The sequence below is a fragment of the Chiloscyllium punctatum genome, chromosome 10 (assembly GCF_047496795.1).
Source record: "Chiloscyllium punctatum isolate Juve2018m chromosome 10, sChiPun1.3, whole genome shotgun sequence".
Taxonomy (NCBI): Eukaryota; Metazoa; Chordata; class Chondrichthyes; order Orectolobiformes; family Hemiscylliidae; genus Chiloscyllium; species Chiloscyllium punctatum.
Window position 1 is genome coordinate 23,491,399 of NC_092748.1, and position 22,624 is coordinate 23,514,022.

General features: G+C 40.9%; 1 protein-coding gene across 10 annotated transcripts in view; it reads right to left on the reverse strand.

Annotated features, from left to right (window-relative positions):
* Positions 1 to 15,671, reverse strand: part of tra2b (transformer 2 beta homolog) — a 34,955-nt gene extending 19,284 nt beyond the window's left edge. Inside the window, exons 1-4 of one of the 10 annotated variants that reach the window (XM_072578693.1) lie at positions 15,466 to 15,671; positions 13,716 to 13,755; positions 13,034 to 13,095; positions 3,128 to 3,285 (exon numbers count right to left, since the gene is read on the reverse strand). In XM_072578693.1, the coding sequence (XP_072434794.1) occupies positions 3,128 to 3,285; positions 13,034 to 13,095; positions 13,716 to 13,755; positions 15,466 to 15,501 (296 nt within the window). In that variant the 5' untranslated portion in view covers positions 15,502 to 15,671. Of the gene's footprint in view, positions 1 to 3,127; positions 3,286 to 3,776; positions 9,189 to 13,033; positions 13,096 to 13,715; positions 14,394 to 15,465 lie in introns of those variants that run through there. The other 9 variants (XM_072578691.1, XM_072578696.1, XM_072578699.1 and 6 more) reach the window with 9 other exon arrangements.
* Positions 15,672 to 22,624: the final 6,953 nt, after the last annotated feature.

Here is a 22,624-nt window from a genome sequence, read left to right on the forward strand (position 1 = left end):
CATCCAAATTATTTTTATAAGTGACAAATAAAAAGGACCCAGAACTTATCCCTGTGGAACACTGCTGGTGAGAGGCTTCCAGTCTGAAAAGCAACTCTCCACTCCATCTCCTGCCATTAAGAATTATGCATCCAATTGACACCTTGAATCTCATGTGACCTTACTTTATGAATTAGTCTGCCAAGCAGAACTTTGATGAAGGCTTTACTGAAGTCCAAGTAAACATCCACCGCTCTGCTGTCATTATTTTTGACAACTTTCTCAAAAAAAACCTCAAAGTTTCTTAGTCTTTTCCAATATTATAAAACTAGAATTACTGTTCCCCAAACACACAGCCACTGAAATATGTCACAATTGCTCCAACTGACTGTCAGAACTTAGTCCAGCATCGATGAGAAACGCATTGTTCAAGCAAGTCCTTATACATATTTCAGAACTGCCTAGACTGCTTTACCCTTTGCAATTGTTACTATCCCTGTCTAAGTTGAGATAACTGAACTCCAACATCACTATCCTCTAGTTACAGAATCATAGAGAGACACAGCACAGAAACAGATCCTTAGATTAGATTAGATTAGATTACTTACAGATTGGATCCTTGTTCCAACATGCCCATGCCAATCAGATATTCTAACGAATTCTAGTCCCATTTGCCAGCACCCAGCCCACATCCCTCAAATCCCTTCCTATTCAAATACCGATCCATTTACCTTTTAAAATGTAACCGTATCAGCCTCCTACTACTACTTCTGGCAGCCCATTCCATACATGCAGCCCCCTCTGCGAGAAAACATCGCCCCATAGGTCCCTTTTAAATCTTTCCTGTCTCACCTAAACCTATGCCCTAGATCCGGACTCCCCCTTCCCAGGGAAAAGACCTTACCTAATCACCCCATATATGCCCCTCATGATTTTATAAACCTCTAAGGTCAGCCTCTGATGCTCCAGGGAAAATACTGCCACCCTATTCAACCTCTTCCTATTGCTTAAACACTCCACCCTGGCAACATCCTTATAGATTTTTTCTGAACCCTTTCAAGTTTCACATCCTTCCGACAGGAAGGAGACCAGAATTACATGCAATACCCCAAGAGTAGCCAAACATTATACAGCCACAACATTATTTGAGTATAGGAGTAGGGAAGTAAAGGAAAACATACCAAACGTCATCTTTATTACCTTATGAACCTGCAACCCTACTTTCAAGGAACCAAGAACCTGCACTCCAAGATATTAAAATATTTCTAAGGCCTACATACAAAGTACTACATTAACCCAGATTGAAGGAAAATTTATACAAGTGAACACAGGAACAGGAAAAGGCCATTTAGTCCTTCAAGCCTGTTCCACCATTCAATGGTTGATCTGCAGCCTAACTCTACATATCTGACTTTTCACATACACAAAAAAAACTCATGCCAAGTACTGTACAGGATTCTTGCAACGTTTTTCATGTGTCTGCAAACAGAACTCTATTTCCTGCCTATTATATAATAGCCTGCAATATACATTCTGAAGCACGAGATCTCAATTTCATAGCTGATATAGTGCAGTAACAGACTATACTGCCTAACCAGACCATGTACAAATTAGGATTAAGGCACTTTAAGCAGTCTGATCCACAATACAATGAGATCATGGCTGATCTGATTACTGCACCTTCTTGTATACACCCCAATAATTGTTCACTGCTTAGTTCATCAAATCAATGCTCCAGTGAACCCTCCTACCATTTTTACTCATGTGAAGTCTTCATAATCCTCTATTTCTTTTAGCTTCATGTTTGACCAGCATTCCCTTAAATACAATTCACTTCGACCATTCCTTTGGTAGCAAATGTTCCCCCTCAATTTCCAACGATTATGGAGCCCTCAGCATTATCCCTTTCCGTATGTTAGTATAATCACAAAATGCTTACAAGAGCCTACTTTTCTCAGGCTATCCTGTCTGTGCCAGCCTCTGCAACAATTAGTTCCCTCTTCACTCTTTAGAAGTCTATCCAATTTCCTATTAGAAGCTACAACTGAACTCTACAGGGAGTGTATTGCAGACCCTAACTACACCTGCACGTGCAAGCTTTCTTCTCATGTCACGTGATTCTTTTGCCACTCACTTAAATAGGTGCCTTCCAATTCTTGACTTTGAAGGGCATTTTCTGTCTGGACCCCTTAGTTTTGAACATTACTATCAAATCTCTTCTCAACCTTTTTAAGGAGAACCCTAGTTTCTCCAATATATCCATATTATGGAAGCTTCTCACTTTTTGAACCATTCCTGTAAGATTTTTTGGAACTCACTCTAATGTGTTCACATCCTTTCTAAAGTGTAGGGCCCAGAAGTGAACAAAACACTTCAGTTATGGGCAAATACAAGTTTTACAAGGTTTGCCTTACTATCCTTTTTTTTTGTTAATTATACTTTATTCCTAGCGAGTCGAGAAGATTTGGTTGAGGTTGAGGTTCTGGATGTAAGTTTGCTCACTGAGCTGGAAGGTTCATTTTCAGATGTTTCGTCACCATACTAGGTAACATTAGTGAGCCTCTAGTGAAGCACTGGTGTTACTGACCTGCTTTCTATTGTGTTTTAAGTTTCCTTGGGTTGGTGGTTCTATATTCTGGAACTAACATCACCAACCCAAGGAAACTTAAAACACAAACAGAAACAAAGTCACTAACACCAGTGCTTCACCAGAGACTCACTGATGTTACCTAATATGTTGACAAACATCTGAAAATGAACCTTCCAGCTCAGCGAGCAAGCTTACATTCATACTTTGTTGCTATATGAGCAGTGTTCTATGTACCTTTTCAATTACTTTCTCAATCCGTCTGGCCACCTTCAATAATTCATGTGCATAATCTTCAAATCTCTTTGCTCCTTCATTTAATCAGCGGCAAATCATGCCCTTCTCCATATCCCCAAATACTTTGTCAAATGGCTAATGCAAGGCAAGCAATGATATGCCTTGTTAGAAGTTTTTCCAAGCTCTATCACCTGTGGACTTCCTTTAAAATCAGCAATAACAGGTGCTGCACTGAACTAAGGTGGGGGGGGGAAGAAACTGATTCTGGACCACTTACAAAAACACAAACACCAGCTAAGACTGCAAAGTCAAGCCGGCACTCACCTTGATTTGGATCTTGAACGAGATCGAGATTTGGACCTGGAGCGCCTTGATCCATCTCTGGAACGGGAACGTTCAGGAGAGTTTTCTGGAGACTGGCTGGCAGACTTGCCAGATCCATGTGGACTCCCACTTGGTGATTTAGAAGGGGAACGTGAATCCTATATGCAAAGATAAACGTGTTAAATTTTACAAGTCTAAAAGACAGGTATTAACTTAAAGTATAATCTGATTAAATTCTTAAAAAAAGTATCTGAAATGGAATAAACAGGCAACCTAACTTGTATCCCACAGTTTAGCCTGTGCAGTTTCAATTAGGATTGCTCAGGCATTAAATACTTTCCTAGAATGCACTAACAGCCCTAGTGGGTATTTGTCTACCTTGGTTTGTACAGTGCATGCATTTTTCGTTTAGTACAATATACAGGTACGGGCTTACGTTAGCTGAACAATTTGAGTGAATTCCTTAAGATGTAATTTGATTCAAAAGGTAATTCTGATAGGTAAAAGTATTTGAGAAGCTAAATGTGTCTTCATGCTCACTTACTATAACCAAATTTCAAAAATATAAAGTACCTTGGATGAACTTTCACTCAAGGTGTCATAAGCTACCGCAAGCCCCGCACGTACACATAAACAGACTAGAAATTACTTAGCGTAGTGCTTTCTGATTCCAGATACTTCTGATCTTAACTTCATTCTATTTCTTTTCTTCATTCTTCAGTTTCAAATTCTCACTTGGTTCATCTTCCCACTTCACACACTGCACACATTCTATTTGTGGGACTTCGTGTCTTTTTTTTTAGCATGCATTCTTTTTTTTCCCCAATTCAGCTTCACTTATTCCTGAGCTTCAATTATTACACAAAACTTGTCAATTGACTTCTTCCACATTTCTTTTCTTCATGAATATTAACCTTAACAAAAAAAGAACAGGATGAGGCATGTAATTGCAGAGAAAACCTGTGCTGAGATTAGCCAGTTACCAGTGAAACTTTTCAAAAGATTCTCATCTGCAACAACTGTAGTTACAGGAAATAAAACTATGCCAGCTAGCTGACACCAGTAATAGCTATAGGCAGGATTATTAACTAAGCAACAAGGGCCCAAACACTTGACTACTCAGTTACAAACTCAGTGACCCAAAATTCTCATACTTGGAAGGTCCGCAATTGCAATAATTATCTTTGCAATGGTATCACCTCAGCTACTGTTCTGATGTGATTTACGTCTCACCATTCATTCATCTTCCAGTGGAACTAATCTGGGATTGGGCTTCCCCACAGCAGCTGTCAACTTCACTCTGATCAGCAAGTTTGAAGTACAACTTCAACTGAATTATGTGATCTGGATTGACTGGCAACTCAGACTCTGTCTCGACCTTGCAACTTGGAGTCAAGTGCTCCTACATGAACTAGAACCTCATGCCAGGACACATCAGCAAAATGGTCAAATGTAAACACAGGGGGGGAACTGATACTCACCATTTCCTAATCTCCTATCCCATTTGTTTCTTACCTGGAGACGCGCACACAATGCTGAAATGTTAAAAACCCGTTAGCCACAGTTTAAGCTGAAGAAAGATAACTCATTTCAGCTGGACAGATTATTCATTGAAATGGATCTTCACGGCACCAACAGAGAAAGCCTGTGTCACTCCCTCTCAGCATTCACCTTGGAATTAACTTGTCACTGAAGAGACAGCTTAGAAAAACACCGATCATGCAGTCCAATATTGACTGTAGTGGCCATAGGGTAAACTGATGCAACCTTTTCACCATCAAAAACTAAGGACAAATTTAGCACATCTCCAAAGCCTTCACCCTGTTTAGGTATGCCCTATTTTCTTACTTGCACAGTCAAGATTTCATATCTGTGCAGAATTCTGTGAATGAAAAACACAAGAAAATAGTTGTATATTAAATTTTTGTTTGGAAGTTAGGTAACCAACTTGACACATCAATTTTACTTCAGCCATGTACGTTGTGCGGGAAGCCCCTGGACAGTGTGCCAGAGAAGAGGTTGATGAATAAATTAACTGAAATGAGTTGACTTCTTCACACTGGGGGACTAGATATTCAAACTCTTGAAACAATTCCTTGATCTCAACAAAATCAAGTTCATGAAGTTCGATCAGATCCAATTTCATCCAAAGATGGTTCCCAGGGAGGGAAGGTGGATGGGAATGAAAAATCAACACATTGGGCCAACTTGAATTCCACTGTTTTAAACTTAGGACCACCTAGAAAAGCAGCCCAACTTCAAATTAGTTTGGATTTGAGGCCCAAATTTTCACTTATTCCAATAGGTAAAACACTGGTTATGGACCAGCTTGTTGACTTGTCTGGCAGAACCACTGTAAACTTCTTTAAATTGACTGAAATGCAAGGAACAAAAATCTGCGGTTTACCAAAAAAAGCTAACACATAGTAGGCCATAGGATTGGCATGTAAACAGTTACCCTAAGGACAGATTTGATCAGAGTACACATCAAATATAAACCCTCTTTCTCTGGAATCTAACATAAACCACTGCAGATGCTGGAAATCTGAAATAAAAAAATAGAATATGCTGGAAGATTCAGCAGCACAGGCACAAGTATGAAGAGAGAGATAGATAACTGATGATTCAGATCTATAACCTTTCAGTGAAATCACTGACCAGAAATTTAACCAGACTGCTCTCTCTCCACAGATGCTGCCTCACTGGCCAAGTATTTCTAGCATTTTCTGTTTTTACTATTGCTGACAACAAACTGGATATAAACTAGCTATCACCTTTCAATGGATGAGTCAATTGTATAAATATGTAGTATTAGTAGGTTTTACTAATGTTTCTGATTTGATGGGCAAAGCCTTTCAACAGATATGAATTGCTTGAATATTAAAGAAAGCAGCTAATCCACAGCAGACTTTTCAAACTGTTAAAAACTTTCACAATTTGCAGTGGGCGAGATGGGGCTTTGAGAAGTGATGGTAGTGCCAATACTTCTGGGGAAGGAGGACCAGCTTCAGGTCCCACATGTTCTTCAAGTGTTGAACATCTCTGAATGAGTTAATTAGAAAGCTCTCAATTTACTGAATTTTGATCTAGTATTAGAAATCGGTGCCATCATTTAATGCACTGCACACAGCATAACTTGGCCATGTAAAAAATTGTTTCTTCAAGTGTGTACCAATATTAGTCAGAAGACAAAGCTTTAACATTCCCTGACTAACTTTTCTGACCACTGGAACAGGAGTAGGCCCTTCAGCTTGTTCCACCATTCAACGAGAGCATGACTATTCCAGGGCCTAACTCCACATACCTGCCTTTGGCACATACCCCTTGATAACTGTGCTTCTCAAAAAAATCTCAGATTTAAAATGAACTGATCCAATATCCATTGCCATTTGTGGAGCAATTCCAAACATCTACCATTCTTTATATGTAAAGTACTCCTGAATGGTCTGGTTCTAATTCTTAAGACTATGCCCCCTAGTTCTAGGCCATACTGGTGATTAATCAAACTAGATACTTGACCTATGTAGTAACAGAAATAAATATAGGGATAGTAAAGGTGTCATATGAAAATAAGACATGCCAAGTCAGCCAGACCACACTTTTTAGTTTGTTTCCATGTTTGCTTAGATGTTATTATCAAAATGTATCCATTGTAATAGTCTTGCTATGCCAACCACTAGGTGACATGCCTATCAGTCAAACTGGCCAGGTATGTGTATTTTTTCTTTGCTGAAGTATTGGAAATTTAATAAAAGGAAACAGGAGTTAGATCAGATAACCTTCAGTGTAAGGTATTGTCTAAAACAACAGATCTAAGCAACAAAGAAGCAATTCTGAGCACCACCTTGTTAAGTATCAACCAAATACTTCTACAAGCTTCTGTAAAACAAGCAGACTATCTGGAAATGCACCCCATTATAAAGATCAATTGAGTATCATGCAGGTAGGCAGTTTGCTTATGTGTAAAATGCAAAGCTGTTTCTGATAGAAGGACAAGTATAAGAAATTGACTGTACATTCTATACGTGGACAGCGCATGCTGGTTTGCCCTACCAAACTATTTGGTGTTAGGTTTATTCTTAGTAGTGGCAATCGTGACACCAATTTTAAATTAACTAAAGTACGAATGGACTGAACTGACAGATAAAGCATTAACAAATATTATAGCTTCAAAATCAGATTTCACCTAATTAGTGTGCCTGTGGTTTTCAAACTAAAATGAGACGATAAATATTAATACAAAGCTCAATGACTTAAATATGTTACCTCTGCTGACACTATGATGTTACTGACCTTGCTACAGATTTCTAAGCATTTTAACAGCTGTGAAACTTGCTTAAATTTGTTGTTGCAAACTAAACTTCACTTGAATTATCCAAGTCATTATTTGCATTAAAATATATGTTTCAAAAGGCTACAACACAAGGAGCCTGTTTAATAGGCTAAGTAGAACACAGGATTAAAGAACAAACAAAGAAACTTTACAGCCCAGGAACAGGCCCTTCAGCCCTCCAAGCCTGAGCCAATCAAAATCTACTGTCTAAATCTGTTGCCCAATTCCTAAGCATCCGTATCCCTCTGCTTCCCACCTACTCATGCATCTGTCCAGACGCATCTTAAATGAATCAACCGTGCTTGCCTCTACCACCTCTGCTGGCAAAGCATTTCAGACACCCACCACCCTGTGTAAAGTACTTGCCCGCATGTATTCGCCCTTAAAACTTTTCACCTCTCACCTTGAAAGCGTGACCTCTCATTGTTGAATCGTTCACCCTGGGGAAAAAAGCTTATCTCTATATACCCTGTCTATACCCTTCGTGATTTTGTAGGCCTCAATCAGGTCCCCCCTCTAATGAAAACAAACCTAACCTCCTCACCCTCTCTTCATAGCTAGCACCTTCCATACCACCTACAATACCAGATTATGACAAGATGATTTATTACTGAAACATGGCAAGGCAGAGATGGCACATGAACATTCCCAATCACAGGGTTTTCAGAAAGGGTACAGTGGGTGGATTGTAATACTGGATAAACAAACAATTACAGCACTGAGAAGGAATGATAAGCCAGATAGGTCATCAAATGCAGATTGAAGAGAAGAGCAGAAATGGGGCTGTCACACCATTGGGAGCCACCACCCCACAACCCCCCAAAAAACCTCAGGGGAGATAGAAGAGCAAGTACGTAAGCAAAGTTGCAAAGGTATGCAGTGCCATTAGGCAGTAAATAGTACATTTAAACAACCAGAATATTAACTGCGATAAAATCAATGTTAAAATGTATATCAAATTCTTATTGCATTCAGTGGAACTATTTTGAACCAGGAAAAAGCGGCAGTTCTAGGGAATGGTGGAAAAGTACCAACGGGAGAGTATCTTCACGGTAGTGGTAATGATTCTGATAGATACAACATAATTATGGAAAAGAATAAAGATCAACTAACAATTACTCAAAAAAAATTCCAAATTTGGAAATTCGGATTTTTGCTAAGTCAAAGCGTGATTCAGCAAAATTGCACTTAACACACTATTAAAAGTATCAAAAGTAGTGGCATTGAAGGAGATAAAGGGGCTTCAAAATAAACATGGTCCTTTCAAAGACAGGACAGGACTCTGAAATTCAGACGTCCCCTGTACGACAAATTCTCAAAAGCGTAAAAAGTAGGACGAGTCAAAGAACAAAAGCTTACGTCAGATCCTGAGGGCTTGTAACTGCCAAAGATACTTTTTAAACAAAAAATTAACCTGGGTATGGTGGTAGATTGACAGGATCATGGTTCAGATCAGTCTTGATGAAAAAGGTGGACAATGAAATCGTTGTACAAGAATGCTTGCAAAATATTAGAATTGGATAAATATAGCAAAAGGAACAATACAAAGGACTTTAGCAAACTCAAAGTAGATAAATATGTTAGGGGCCAAGAGAACGAAGAAAATAACAAAGACTCCAAACCTTATTTGCCCAGTTAAAAATCACACAAAACCAGGTTATAGTCCAACAGGTTTAATTGGAAGCACACTAGCTGTCAGAACGACGCTCCTTCATCAGGTGATTGTCGCTCCGAAGGAGCGTCGCTCCAAAAGCTAGCGTGCTTCCAATTAAACCTGTTGGACTATAACCTGGTGTTGTGTGATTTTTAAACTTTGTACACCCCAGTCCAACACCAGCATCTCCAAATCATGACGCACCCAGCCTGTGGCTCCAGCATGTTGCTGGAAGTCTGCATACTAAGAAGGGAGGAAAGGAAAGCCCCAAACAAAGTCCAAGTAATTACAGGCCATTTAACCCATGCTGTGTTGGAATTATTGGCAAAATTCTGAGACAGCCCAGATCATCATTCAGAAAGTAAAAAATAAAAGACAAATGGATTTGCTGTGGGAAAATAGTGCCTAACCTAATACAAGCTTTTGAGAAGGTAACGAGGGCCAATGAATCAAAGATACTCATATGATCCACACAATTTTCAGAAAGCCATATGACAGACTGGTTGGAAAAAAAAGAGCACACAGGATCCAAGGGTAAAAGGTGGATCAAGAATGGTCTCAGAAGTTAATGGTCAGTGGGTGTTCCATGGCAGGAAGGCTGTCTCCAATGAGGTTCCTCAATACTAGGTTGCCTGCTTTTTATGACATCAGTGATTCAAGTCTTACTACCAGCAGCATAATTAAGAAATTTGCAAACACATCTGGTTGCAAGTGGACAGCAAAGAAGCAAGCTGAAAAATGTTGATATTAAAGGTGGACAGAAAAGTGGAAAATCCAATTCAAATCAGCAGTGTTAAGTAATGCACCTGGGGAGTGCAAATGAAGCAAAGGAATACATAATAAAAGAGCCAGATAATCAAATACTGAAGTAGAATGAGCTTAAGAGTGCATTCCTATCTGCCCATCTTGAGCAATGTGGACAAATTGGTTACGATACCAAATCGGATGACCGAAACACGAAAGAGAATAGAAACAGGGACATTATCTTTATACTATATAAAGGACTAGCTAAGCCACAGCTAGATTACTCCATGTCGTTCCTGTCCCCCTCATTAAAGGAGGTAGATTTACAAGCAAGACATTAACAGAAGAATTACAAAGGAGTTCAGGAAACTATTCTCTCTAAAGGGAATGGAACACTCTCTGAAAGTATAATGGGGGCATAAATAAATACCCCTTTCATGTGAAAGATACTTGGATATTCATTTGAAGTGTTGAACCTACAAGGCTACTTACCAAACAGGATGAATACAATAGTTCTTTTTCAACCAGTATAGGCAGTGAATCACATTACCTCATCTCATGCTGTAGCCGTTTTTCAAAGAGGAGATATTTTTCTTTTGTCACTATCAAAGCTGTTAAAATCACAAGTGATAGCCGGTTTAGCACCAAGGTAAGGGTTCAAAGATGAAGTCCCAGGGAGGATGTGAAAGAATTTGACAGATGGCAATTAATTCAAGGTGCCTAAACAAAAGGAAGTTGGAGACAGGCCTTTCAAGAATGAAGGAATTATGGGTTACTTTTATAAAAGAGTGCTAATGACAGATTTGAAACAGCAAAAGAGTGAGAACTAACGTCAGAGTATCAGTTAAACTGGCGCCAGGAAATAAATAAGGATAATCAGCAATTTACTGGGAACAGATTTGAGGGAGGAGGTGGTAGGCCTCCAGATTAACTGGGAGAAAGCTTGAGGGGAGACTTGAGAGAAACTAGAGAAAAGATCAAGGGTGGCATGGTGGCTCAGTGGTTAGCACTGCTGCCTCTCAGTGCCAGGGACCCGGGTTTGATTCCCACCTTGTTTGCACATTCTCTCAGTGTCTGCGTGGGTTTCCTCCCACAATCCAAAGATGTGCAGGTTAGGGGTGAATTGGCCACACTAAATTGCTCATAGTGTTAGGTACATTAGTCGGGGTAAATGGGTGGGTTGGTCTTTGGAGGATTGGTGTGGACTTGCTGGGCTGAAGGGCCTGTTTCCACACTGTAGGGAATCTAATCTAATCAACGTCACTACAAAGGCAGAGGTAGTCTTAGAGGATCGGCTCATTTGCTTCCTGAGAACAAACAATGCTGTTACCTCCAGTCAATGAGGAAGAATTACATTTTCTTTAACTGGTATCTAAGAAACTGGTGTCACCTGCTGAGGAACTAAAACTGTTCCTTAAAATGTTAAAAATTCTCCATTGAAGAACCGATCTCTCTTTTTCCCAAGACATTGGCTAAATTTTTCCGAAATGTTCTCTCCCAACATCACTTCTTGGAGACAGAGCTGCACATCCCATTGCAGATAAAAGCCTCAAACATGTTCCACCTACCTCCAGTGCAGGCAAAAAATTTCGTATTACCTATCCTCATGTTAAAAAAAAAGTTACGAGCAACTTTTAAATACTTTGTTCACAAATTGTTGAAAGATTTTGATCAGGGGCTATTATCAGCATGTTCTATTGCCTGCCGCACATCTTTAGCATTATTCCAGTGTTTTAACTAAAATTAATATATCAAGTGCAGAAAAACCTCAATTCTTTATTTTAGTTGTCTCAAATATACAATTAAGTAGCCATGGTTGCTCATGTCAGCGCGAAGATTATGGAGTCTTGTTGGGCAAAGACAATACATGCTTTGAGCTTTGTGGGCAGAAGTGAAAATGTGACTATTTAACAAAAGCAAGGATAAACTGTACTGGACCAGGAATGGGAATCAATTTCAATAACTGCACGTTGATTCACATTTTATCAAGTCATTCTTTCTACCTACGACAACATGCCTGACTGCTAATTCTGTCCAGCTTTCTTCATGTTCTGATCTTCATAAGTACTTACCACCTCAGTCTTGAAATATGATAGTTTATTTGCAGATGCTTCCTAACACTTCCATTTTTAGCATCTTGGCTTTATTTCAGATTTTTTTATATAAAAACACCCTCCGGCCCATGTTTTTGCATTTTCTCCCTGTATGGGACATGCACTCTGAATACATTGTCCCAAAATGCTCAAAAATGATCAATCTGACTGCATCCTCTCACTAACATGCAAATGACAAGCATATTACAAAGTACAGGAAAAAAAACCTAAGGATTCCCATTACTATCACTGCTGATCTCTTCAAATAATACAGTATTTTACAAGAATAAACATAACCTTTCTTCTGACAAAGCATAAAATCTAGGAACATATCACACTAACTAGTGCAAATGACTTCATAGTTCTATGCACTTCAGTGAGACAGGTGAATAGACAATATTCTAGAATGTAGTAACTAAAATGATAAAAAGGGGTTGCAGAATGCGATCAAACACTGGTAAAAGATTCTGTGCAATAAACACAGAATTTGACTGAGGCATGATAAATCAGCAGCTGATATTGACAAGAAGTCCAATACACTGTCCATAAAATGAACACAGCAAATAATGGTTTTGAATAGATCAGATAGTTTCTGAAAGAGAAAGGTGGCTGACACTGCAGACAAACTTTCATTAAAATTCAGATTTAATCAGTTCTAACAAAGAGTTCCATCTATAAACATCAATATTTTATTCCCAGAAGACAGTTGATCTACTGTATGCTTCCACCATTTTCTATTTTCAAAGATTTCCAGCATTTGTATTATTAATTAAAAGTTTACAAGCAGAGCAATCAAGTTCAAATTGGAATTGCTTGTAGTCCAGTATCAGTACCAAAGTTATTCCATGCACGTTCTTAAACTGCACTCTACATGTTTTTTGAACCAGGATTCAGGCAATTTGCCCATGTGTCAGTGAACACGATGACCTCGAAGAAACCAAATTTAATTAACTCAACTAGGTGGCTTTGGTGAGTAAATAGTCATTAATAGCCACATATTGCAATAATCAAAAAGCACAAATACTGAAAACCTTAAAATTAAAATCAACCTATAGCACAGTATGTAAATAAAAATAACGAACCTTTAATGCTTCTATCTTCTTTTTGTCTTGGGACTCTTCCCTCATCAATGTCAGTGACACTACTAATAAATGTAAAATAACAGGTGCTCTGACAAACACTTTAGGGAGAGTGCCAACATTTAAGCCTCTCTAAATGCAGGATAACAAAAAAAACAAACTTCCAGACATATGATGAACAGGGTCTGACCAAAATTAGATCATGCTCAGTGGGTCAATACAAAAAAGGATTTCCCAACCATATTCTGGAGCATTCATACAATAGTTAGGCTTGGTTTGATTCACAAGTCAAATTTTTCAAAGCAAATGTTCAGAAGGAAGTACAAAGCACTGCTTTAAATCAGATTTTTTTTGTTTTTTTTAATTATTTGGAATAGCGCCTGCCCAGGTTCCATGTTGTTGTCAGGGCAATGTAGCATAATGGGGTTATTTGCAAAGGAAGCAAAACATCGATTTGCAAGAGCAAAAATAAAAGGCAATGCTACAAATTCCTAATCTTGACCTATACTGCATTGTGAAAAAGGGGGAGAGGAGAATGTAAGCACCTTCCCAAGCATGGGAAAGCTCTCTTACAGCAGAGATCAACTCTTCACAAAAGCATGAAAGACAGAAGCCCCAGAGAAAAATGGGCAACTACTATTCTTAAATGGAAAGTATTAATGCTGAGCCCTAGTATCTTACTTACAGTTTGGAACTCCCTCCCCCTTGTCTTCTATTGTCGGTAGCTTCGGTTAAATACCACCAGGGTTTTGGGAAAAGGGGGTTAAAGAGAAAAATATTTGCACAGTGATTTGGTAAAATACATTTGTCAGTAAAACTTATGGCAACTGCTCCTTGCAGCAGATATGGTATTACAAAGCTTCAGTATTAAAACGTTAAAGATTACATGCTGCAGTGTTTGTTCAGTGTGGTACGTGGCACACTAACCCCAAATCATACCTGATTTCAGAAATAAATTCAAATCTGCAGAATTGTAATCTGTAGCCCTCCCCCAGCTTTAATTCTGGCAAAGAACTACTTTATACGTGCAGGGCAGGATCAAAAAGTGAAAAAAATTCATACCAAGCCATTACATTAATTGGATTAAATATTATATACGCAACATAGACAAGGTACAGTAAGTGTTGAAAATTCTATGGGTGGGGGAACATACCGAATCATAAATTTGAGCACTTAAATTTCACTACAGACTGACAACTTAATTAATTACAACTTGAATGCCTAATTTGCTGACTCCCACAAGCTATATTCACCAACTGTCAACATCTATCTTTTACATCCACTACCTGGCGATAACGTTGCATACCACCCCACCCCCAAAAAAGGGCAGCTTCGGATGCTGGAGTGGATATACACAAGAACTAATGAAAGAATATATTGTTAAGGCTTGGCACAAACTGTACATATAAACGTACTGCAGGAAGTCCTGTCCCCACAAAATAAAAATACAAGGAACATACACTAGCGGCTGCAGTTCTGTGTTTAAATCCCCACTCAGGTGCCCCCATTTGAAGTGCAGTGTGCATTTCCAGCGTTGTCCGGTTTCTCAGACTTCCAGAACTCTTCCAAGTCCCTCCTCAAGCCCTTTGCTCCACCAACCTGCAAATTATAACTCATAGCATCCACTCCCAGGGGGCAGAGGAGATAGATTATGGAGAGCCCCAAGACTTTGCAACCAGAAAGGTGCATTGAATAGCCCTTCGCTGCATGATTCCCATGCTGCAGGCAGGTGTGGATCACATGCTACATTCCAAGCTCTCACACGCACAGGCTTACACAAAGCAGACAAAGCACCCCACTCCCCCCACCTCCACACACACCTCACTGGGCTTTAAATTTTAAGAAGTCCCAAAATAAAAGCGTGCCAATCATCAAATGTTTGCTTCCAGCGAGACGACCCTATTTGATGGCATTCCGGGTCAACCCACAGTTTCAAGAAGGCAGCTCACCACCACCTTCTCAAGGACAACTAGGGACAGGCAATAAATGTCGATCGAGCCAACTTCGCCCAAACCCCATGAATGACTTTTTGAAAATAAAGTGAGTGGGAGATGGTCATCATAGCAACAGGAAGGAGCGGAGCGGAAGTCCCACCTCCCGATTATCATTGCCAGCATCATAGAGCCAATCGGAGAGACATTGGCGCACCGCCTCTCCCGCTCATTGGTGGTGACGATGATTGACAGGTTGCGGCGATCACAAATGGCAATCCCGCCCACAGACGCACAGGAGGGCTGCGTGCCCCGTCATTGGCCGGCCTGGCAGGCGGCGGAGCCAATGAGGCTGAAAGGGAGGGCGGGACCCTCAAGGAAAGGGAGGGGGCCAGTCCAGAACCTTCGGTGAGGAAACACCTTCCCCCCCCCGGAGAACACAAAACACAAGAGAAGGCACCCACACACTGGAGAAAGATAGCACATATCTCGACAAAAACTCACCCTTTCGATGTAGGTTTGTTCTTCGGTGTCGCTCATGTCGGCGGCTGTGAAAACCAAACGCTTCAAAGTATTTCAAGAGGAGGGGAGTGGGGAAGGAAGGTCAGGATTAATAAAGGTGGGGATGAAGAAAGGAATGGGGCTGGGGCGAGAGAGAGGAAAAAAAACAAAAGCTGCAAGCGCGAGAGCCACCAACCGCCGCCACCTACCTCGAGCTCTGCGCTTAACAGGAAGTGACGACAGGACGCAGATGCACTTCCGGCGCCGCGCTTGTTGCCATGCCGAGTTGTTGTTGTCGTCATGGAGGCAGGTGGCGCTGGAGGCGGAGAATAAGTATATTCTTCTACCGTGAGAAATGTATTTACTTTCTCATACCTCCTCCTTATAATTGCCTGTCGAGTGTGAGTAATGGGAAACTATTCGACTGGGAAGGGCATCGCAGCTGAAGCCGACGTACCCCAAACCAGTCTACAAGATGTCCTGCATGTGATTGGTGTTAGGAAGGTTTGTCATCTAAATTGTTGACTTGAGTTGGCTGGGCACATGTTTCTGGGCTTTTGGAATCAACGCTTCAGAAAACCAAGAGCCAGCTGTTTGAGTAAGGATACCAGTTCTGCAACACTGTGGAGAGAAAAGTCATAGAGATGTACAGCATGGAAACAGACCCTTCGGTCTAACCCGTCCATACCGACCAGATATCCCAATCCAATCTAGTCCCACCTGCCAGCACCCGGCCCATATCCCTCCAAACCCTTCCTATTCATATACCCATCCAGATGCCTTTTAAATGTTGCAATTGTACCAGCCTCCACCACTTCCTCTGGCAGCTCATTCCAAACACGTACCACCTTCTGCGTGAAAATGTTGCCCCTTAGGTCTCTTTTATGTCTTTCCCCTCTCGCCCTAAACCTATGCCCTCTAGTTCTGGATCCCTCACCCCAGGCAAAAAGACCTTGTCTATTCTATCCATGCTCCTCACGATTTTGTAAACCTCTATAAAGCCTCTGATGCTCCAGGGAAAACGGCCCCAGCCTGTTCAGCCTCTCCCTGTAGCCTTGGCAGCATCCTTGTAAATCGTTTCCGAACCCTTTCAAGTTTCACAATATTCTTCTGACAGGCAGGAGACCAGAATTGCACGCAATATTCCAAAAGTGGCCTAACCAATATCCTGTACAGTCGCAACATGACGTCCCAACCCCTGTACTCAATACTCTTACCAACAAAGGAAAGCATACCAAACGCCTTCTTCACTATCTTATGTACCAGCAACTCTACTTTGAAGGTGCTAGGAACCTGCACTCCAAGGTCTCTTTGTTCAGCAACATCCCATAGGAGCTTATCATTAAAAGTGTATTAAGTCTGGCTAAAATTTGCTTTCTCAAAACACATTATGTGACTGCATAAAGAATGTCAGTTTTGAGAACACACAGTTAGGAGTAAGTTTGTCTTCACTGTCTTTGAAAATCCTCTCAGATGATCTTGTCAGTTGAAGCTCAACTGGAAGCCACATCACCAAAAACCGAAATGCTCAGCAGGTCTGTGGAGAGGAATCCGAGTTAATGATTTGGGTCAAGTACCCTTCCTCAGAACCTACAAATAGAGTGAACTTAAAGAACAAATCTGAACCTATGCCACTATTTCCAGAGGAAGATAATTCAAAAATACATATCAGATCCAGGCCAAAACTCCAGTGGTAACAGATTGTCAGGAAAACGACTTAATTAGAGACAAAAAAAAAGAACTGCAGATGCTGGAATCCAAGATAGACAAGCAAGATCCTGGAAGAACACAGCAAGCTACGCAGTATCAGGATGTGGAGAAGTCGATGTTTCCACTGTAACTCTTCTTCAGGACTGTGGGTGGGTGTAAGGGGAGCTGCAGATAAAGGGGATGGTGAAGTGGGGATAGGTGAAGACAGGTAGAGGGTACGACCTGGTTGGTCAATGACTTTGGCAGCTGATGAGATTTTGGACGATCTATGCTTAAATCTTTTTTCGACTTTAACTGTTACTTGTTCAAAATATTTTTAGGATAATGCTCAACAGACTTTTTCAAAAGTTGGAGATTTTCTTTTTCAATAAAAGCAGTTGGATGTTTTAGACCAGTTGTAAGCAATTATTGCATCTTTGCTTGAGTATGTTTTTTCTTGCAATAAGCTAGTTATTTCTCTGTTAATTTAAGGAGCCTGTTTTTAATACTTTACTATATTGTCTAATATCTGTCTATTGGAGATATAACTTCTCGTCTTAAAATTCAATTTACTTCCTTTCAAGTATTTATTCAATTCCCTCCAGAAAGTTACAGGTGAATCTTTTTTCTAAAACCAATCTTTCAGGCAGCGCATTCCAATTCAGAGAAACGTGAGAAAATGTTCATCTTACATGTGTTTTTTTTTACCATTGGGCCATGTTAGTCAAGAAGTGACAGTACAAAAGAGAGTTTTGATTCAATCATCCAAGAGGATTCCACACCATTGACAGAAAGAGCAAATGATAAGGCATCCACTGGCTCAGGAGAAAATGAGGACTGTAAATGCTGGAGATCAAAGTCAAAAAGTGTGGTCCTGGAAAAGCACAGCCGATCAGGCAGCATCTGAGGAGCAGGAGAGTCAACATTTCGAGCATAAGCTCTTCATCCTCTTTCTGATGAAGAGCTTATGTTCAAAATGTTGACTCTCCTGTTCCTTGGATGCTGCCTGACTGGCTGTGCTTTTCCAGCACCACACTCTTCGACATCCACTGGCTCAGTCTGATGCTGGCAACTTCAGGCCCTGATCTGAAAGTTCTGTTCGACATTTTATGATTTTTAAAGTCTTTAATGGAATATAGGCATCATTGGCTCGGCCAGCATTCGCCATTTTCAGAGGGCAGCAAAGAGGCAACCACATTGCTATGGGTCAGGAGTCACATATATGCCAGACCTGGTAAGGACAGCAGATTTCTTTCTCTAAAGAACATTGTTGGACCAGATGGTTGTTTTTGATAGTGAATGATAATTTCATTGATACTATTACCAGCTTTCAATTCTGGATTTAATTAATTGAATTTAAGTTTTACCAGTGCTGGAGTGTAATTTCATCCATGTCCCTAGAGCTAGAGCCTGTGTATTGCTAGTTGACACCACAGCAAACTAAAATGAAATTATGAAAAGCTCAGACAATGTAGCTATGCAAAGCCAAAATTGTAAATGTAACGTACATTATAATGCAGCTCCTTAAAGGCATAGTCCCTGTACAAAAATTGTTGGAAGATAGAAAACATATGCAATTATTTATGTGTGGATGCAGTGGTGAGCAAGGCACGGTAAAGAAGATGCAGTGGTCATTATGGTCAAGTTTACTTAGTTTTTCATTATTTTCTGTGGTGCATACAATGACTGCCATTGACTTGGGTGTGTGAAGATGGATACAGGCAGATTTGTTCTTTGGCCAGGTAGTAACTGCACCACTGCAACAGCAGCACTGTTACTATTGTCCTTCATCCATTCAAGATTAGAAGTAGGGTCAGGTCCATATGCAGTAGGTACTCAGCACTGCAGGTTTTCTCTTTCACAATTCACACTTCTTTCTTATCAACTCACACACTCTTACCACCATCTAATTCCTATCTTCACTGCTCATTTTGACAATTGGAAGCCAAGCACAAAATGACAGCATTTCATTGCAAGCACAGGGCTTTTATTTAATAGCTCTTCATAGGATGTGGGCATCATTAGGTGGGCAATCATTTATTGCCCTGGAGAAGGTGGTAGTGACCTGCCTTCTTGAACCACTGCAGTCTTTTTGGTATGCTGCTTGGGAGAAAGTTCCAGGATTTTGACCCAGCAAGAATGAAGGACCGATGAAACAGTTCCAAGTCAGGATAGTGAGTGGAGAGAAATTTGCAGGTTGTACACATGAATCTTGTCTTTGTCTTTCAAGGCAGTCAGGATTTGGGAGGCGAATTATTCACTACAGAATTCCTAGCCTCTGAGCTGCTCTCATAGCCTGTGTTTATATGGCTGGTCTGGTTTTGTTTCTAGTCAATGCTAACTGCCAAAATGTTGATAGAAGATTCAGTGACGGGAATGATCCATTGTCAGAGGGAGATACTTAGATTTAAATAGTTAGAGCTGGAAATTACATGATAATTGTGTGGCTCAAATGCTACTTGGCACTTGTTAGCCTAAGTCAAAATATATTTCAGATGTTATTACTTATGGACGCAGACAGCTTTTGTATCTGCAAGTCACTTTTTTTCTGCTTTTTTGGACTCTTGATGGTCAAGTGCTTCAAGTTCCTAGGAGTTAATCTCACCAGCAATCTGTCTTGGTCCATCATGTCGGCACTAGACAAGAAAGCACAACAATGCCTCTACTTCCTCAGAAGGCTAAGGAAATTCACAATGATTCCACAATGTGTCCATAATGATTCTTATCAATTTTTACAGATGCACTGTAGACAGCACCCTATCCAGATGTGTCAAAGCTTGGAATGACAACTGCTCTGCCCAAGACCACAAGAAATTACAGACAGTTGTGCATGCAGCTCAGTCCATCATGAAAACCAGCCTTTCTTCCATTGACTGCTGCCTCTGGAAAGCAGTGAACATAAAGCCCTTTCCAGCCCAGTTATGCTCTCTTACACCCTCTTCCATCAGGGAGAAGATACAGAAGTTTGAAAACACATATCAACTGATTCAAGAACACCTTCTGCCTCACTGTTATCAGACTTATGAACAGACTTCTCATATATTAGAGTTGATCTTTCTCTACTCCTTCTCTGCAACTCTAACACTATATTTTGCATTCTGTTCTATTAACTTAATGTACTTATGTAAATTATGATTTGCCTAAATAGCATGCAAAACAACACTTTTCAGTATATCTTGGTACATATGACAATAGTAAATCAAATCTTGACAACAGGGTTTAATCTTAATTTCTCTGCTCATTATCACTCTGCAGAGTTGTATTGTGACATTGTGTGTGTGTTTTCATGTTCGAAATTAACAGTAATTAGCTGTGTTGTATTTGTCCTGCTTTTTATGGGTAGGACATACCTGAGCAATTTTCCACTAGCTATGTGGAAGCCAATATTGTAGTTGCACTGGCACAGATCGGCTAGGGGCACGACTAATTCTGGAATGTTAGTCTTCTTGTTGATCGACATTGAAGTCCCTCAACCAGAGTACAATCTGTGCCCTTGTTACCCTCAGTGTTGCCTCCAAATGGTATTCAACATGGAGCAGCACTGAATTATTAACTGAAAAGAAGGTGATAGGTAGCAATCAGCCGGATGTTTCTGTGGATCTGATGCCATGAGATTTCACAGAATCCAGAGTAAAATGTTGGGCACTCCCAAGGCAACTCTATCTTGAGTGCAGATGCCTGCGCTGCCAACTCTGATGGCTATGCCCTGTCCCACTAGGAGGGACGGTTTATGGTAGAGTTTAAGGCATTGTCTGTAAGGATCGATATCATGAGTACAATAATGTCAAGCTGTTGCTTGACTAGTCTGTTGCCAGCTGCCCCAATTTTGGCACCAGCTCTGAGATGCAATTAGGAAGGACGTTATTTCACTTTGTTTTGGGGAAAATCACCAGTCTCAGAGTCAGAATCGGGGTTCAATGACAGAGTTTATTGCACGAGGAAATACCGGAGCTCCAGGGAGAGAAAGACACCAAAAGCACAGTGGTCAGCTGCGATTCTTCTCTCAACCCGGAGCATATGTCAAGATACTTAAATGCATCTTGTGAATCAATAGGTGATGAGATTATTGTCTTTGTAACATGGTTTGTTTGTGGTAATCATTGCAGAATTGTTGATAGTTTCGATACAGTCTTTGTCAGTTCCACCGCAGCCTTTGTTAATTTCAGTGTAGTTATTGTCAGTTTCAATGTCTGCGCGGAAGTCCATTGCTGTAGAAATGGGCACTAATCGCTCTTTCTGAGAAGGACGATTACTCCAGCCCTGGCTATTAGCACACTATATTGAGTCCATATTAAGTTGTTAGCATTTCTATAAAAGGTGTTGGCTGGACCCAGACACTTCGGGCAGTGTATGTTACTCACATGTTGTCTCTCCCCCACCCACCTTAAACTAATCAACTGGGTTGTGAGTGCATTATGCTGGCATTCTGGTGGCCCTAGGCAGTGTCTGTATTTGCCCTGGTCTCTCTCTCCATATTGTGGTCCAGCAGCCATCTTATGTGTCAAGTGGCCAACAGATGACTCAGTGGCCATCTTGTGTGTCTGTGTGCCTAGTGTCACCCTGCCCGTGCCATCTCCCACTTCACTGCCCCCTTTTGTGGTCAAAGAGGCGACTTTGGAGATCTGCCACAGACCACCCAATTTACATGTAGAGGTCGGTCATCTCTAGGAACTCCTCCTCCCGAGGGATATCATGGAGTGCCAATTTCGTTGGGGGCTCTTCTGTGGTGACACTCGCTGCTGGTACTGTTCTCGTCGGTAACACTTAACAGCAGAGCTTCAAACACCCAAGGCCCACACAGCATGCCAGCAATGAGGAGAACTATCCTGTGTGCCAAATAGGTCCCCAAGATTTACCTATCAACCAATTCAGCCAACTGTCTGTAATTGTGGCTTGAAAACCGTCTAGCTGGTCTCTGATTTCTTGATGGCTTCTGTAACATTATAAGAGGCATCAATAACATGGGTAATACAATGGTCACCAATAATTGTGCAAACTGGTAATCCACCATGTAACATGTCTGCTGTGTGTAGAGTCTGAATTCAGCCAGCTCTGTGTTAATTGCTTCCAGAGCTTTCGAGGTATTATTGCCTAGGATAGTCAGATAATTTCGTTTTTTAGCGCTGATGACCCCTGCTGTGCCCCCGCAAAGATTGCGATCCCAGCAATCCATATCCCAATGTTGACCCCAAAGTGGTGGGGGCCTGCCAGTCAGCACAGAACTCCTGACTGATGGAGTGGATCACTATCCTTCTCCGAATATATCCCCTACTGCGGCGTGGTATAGTAAGGGGTGCAATTGCCCCTACTGCAAGTAGGTTTGGGAGGTCTGGGGTATCTGTCGCGTAAGTCCCCTTAAATAGAAAAACAAATCTCTTCGCTGCTTGGTAACAGACATTGTCTTGTCCTTCTGTTGTCTGTCCACCCATGTCGCCCCCGATTCCCCTTGCTGGTAAGTATCAAACGGGTATGT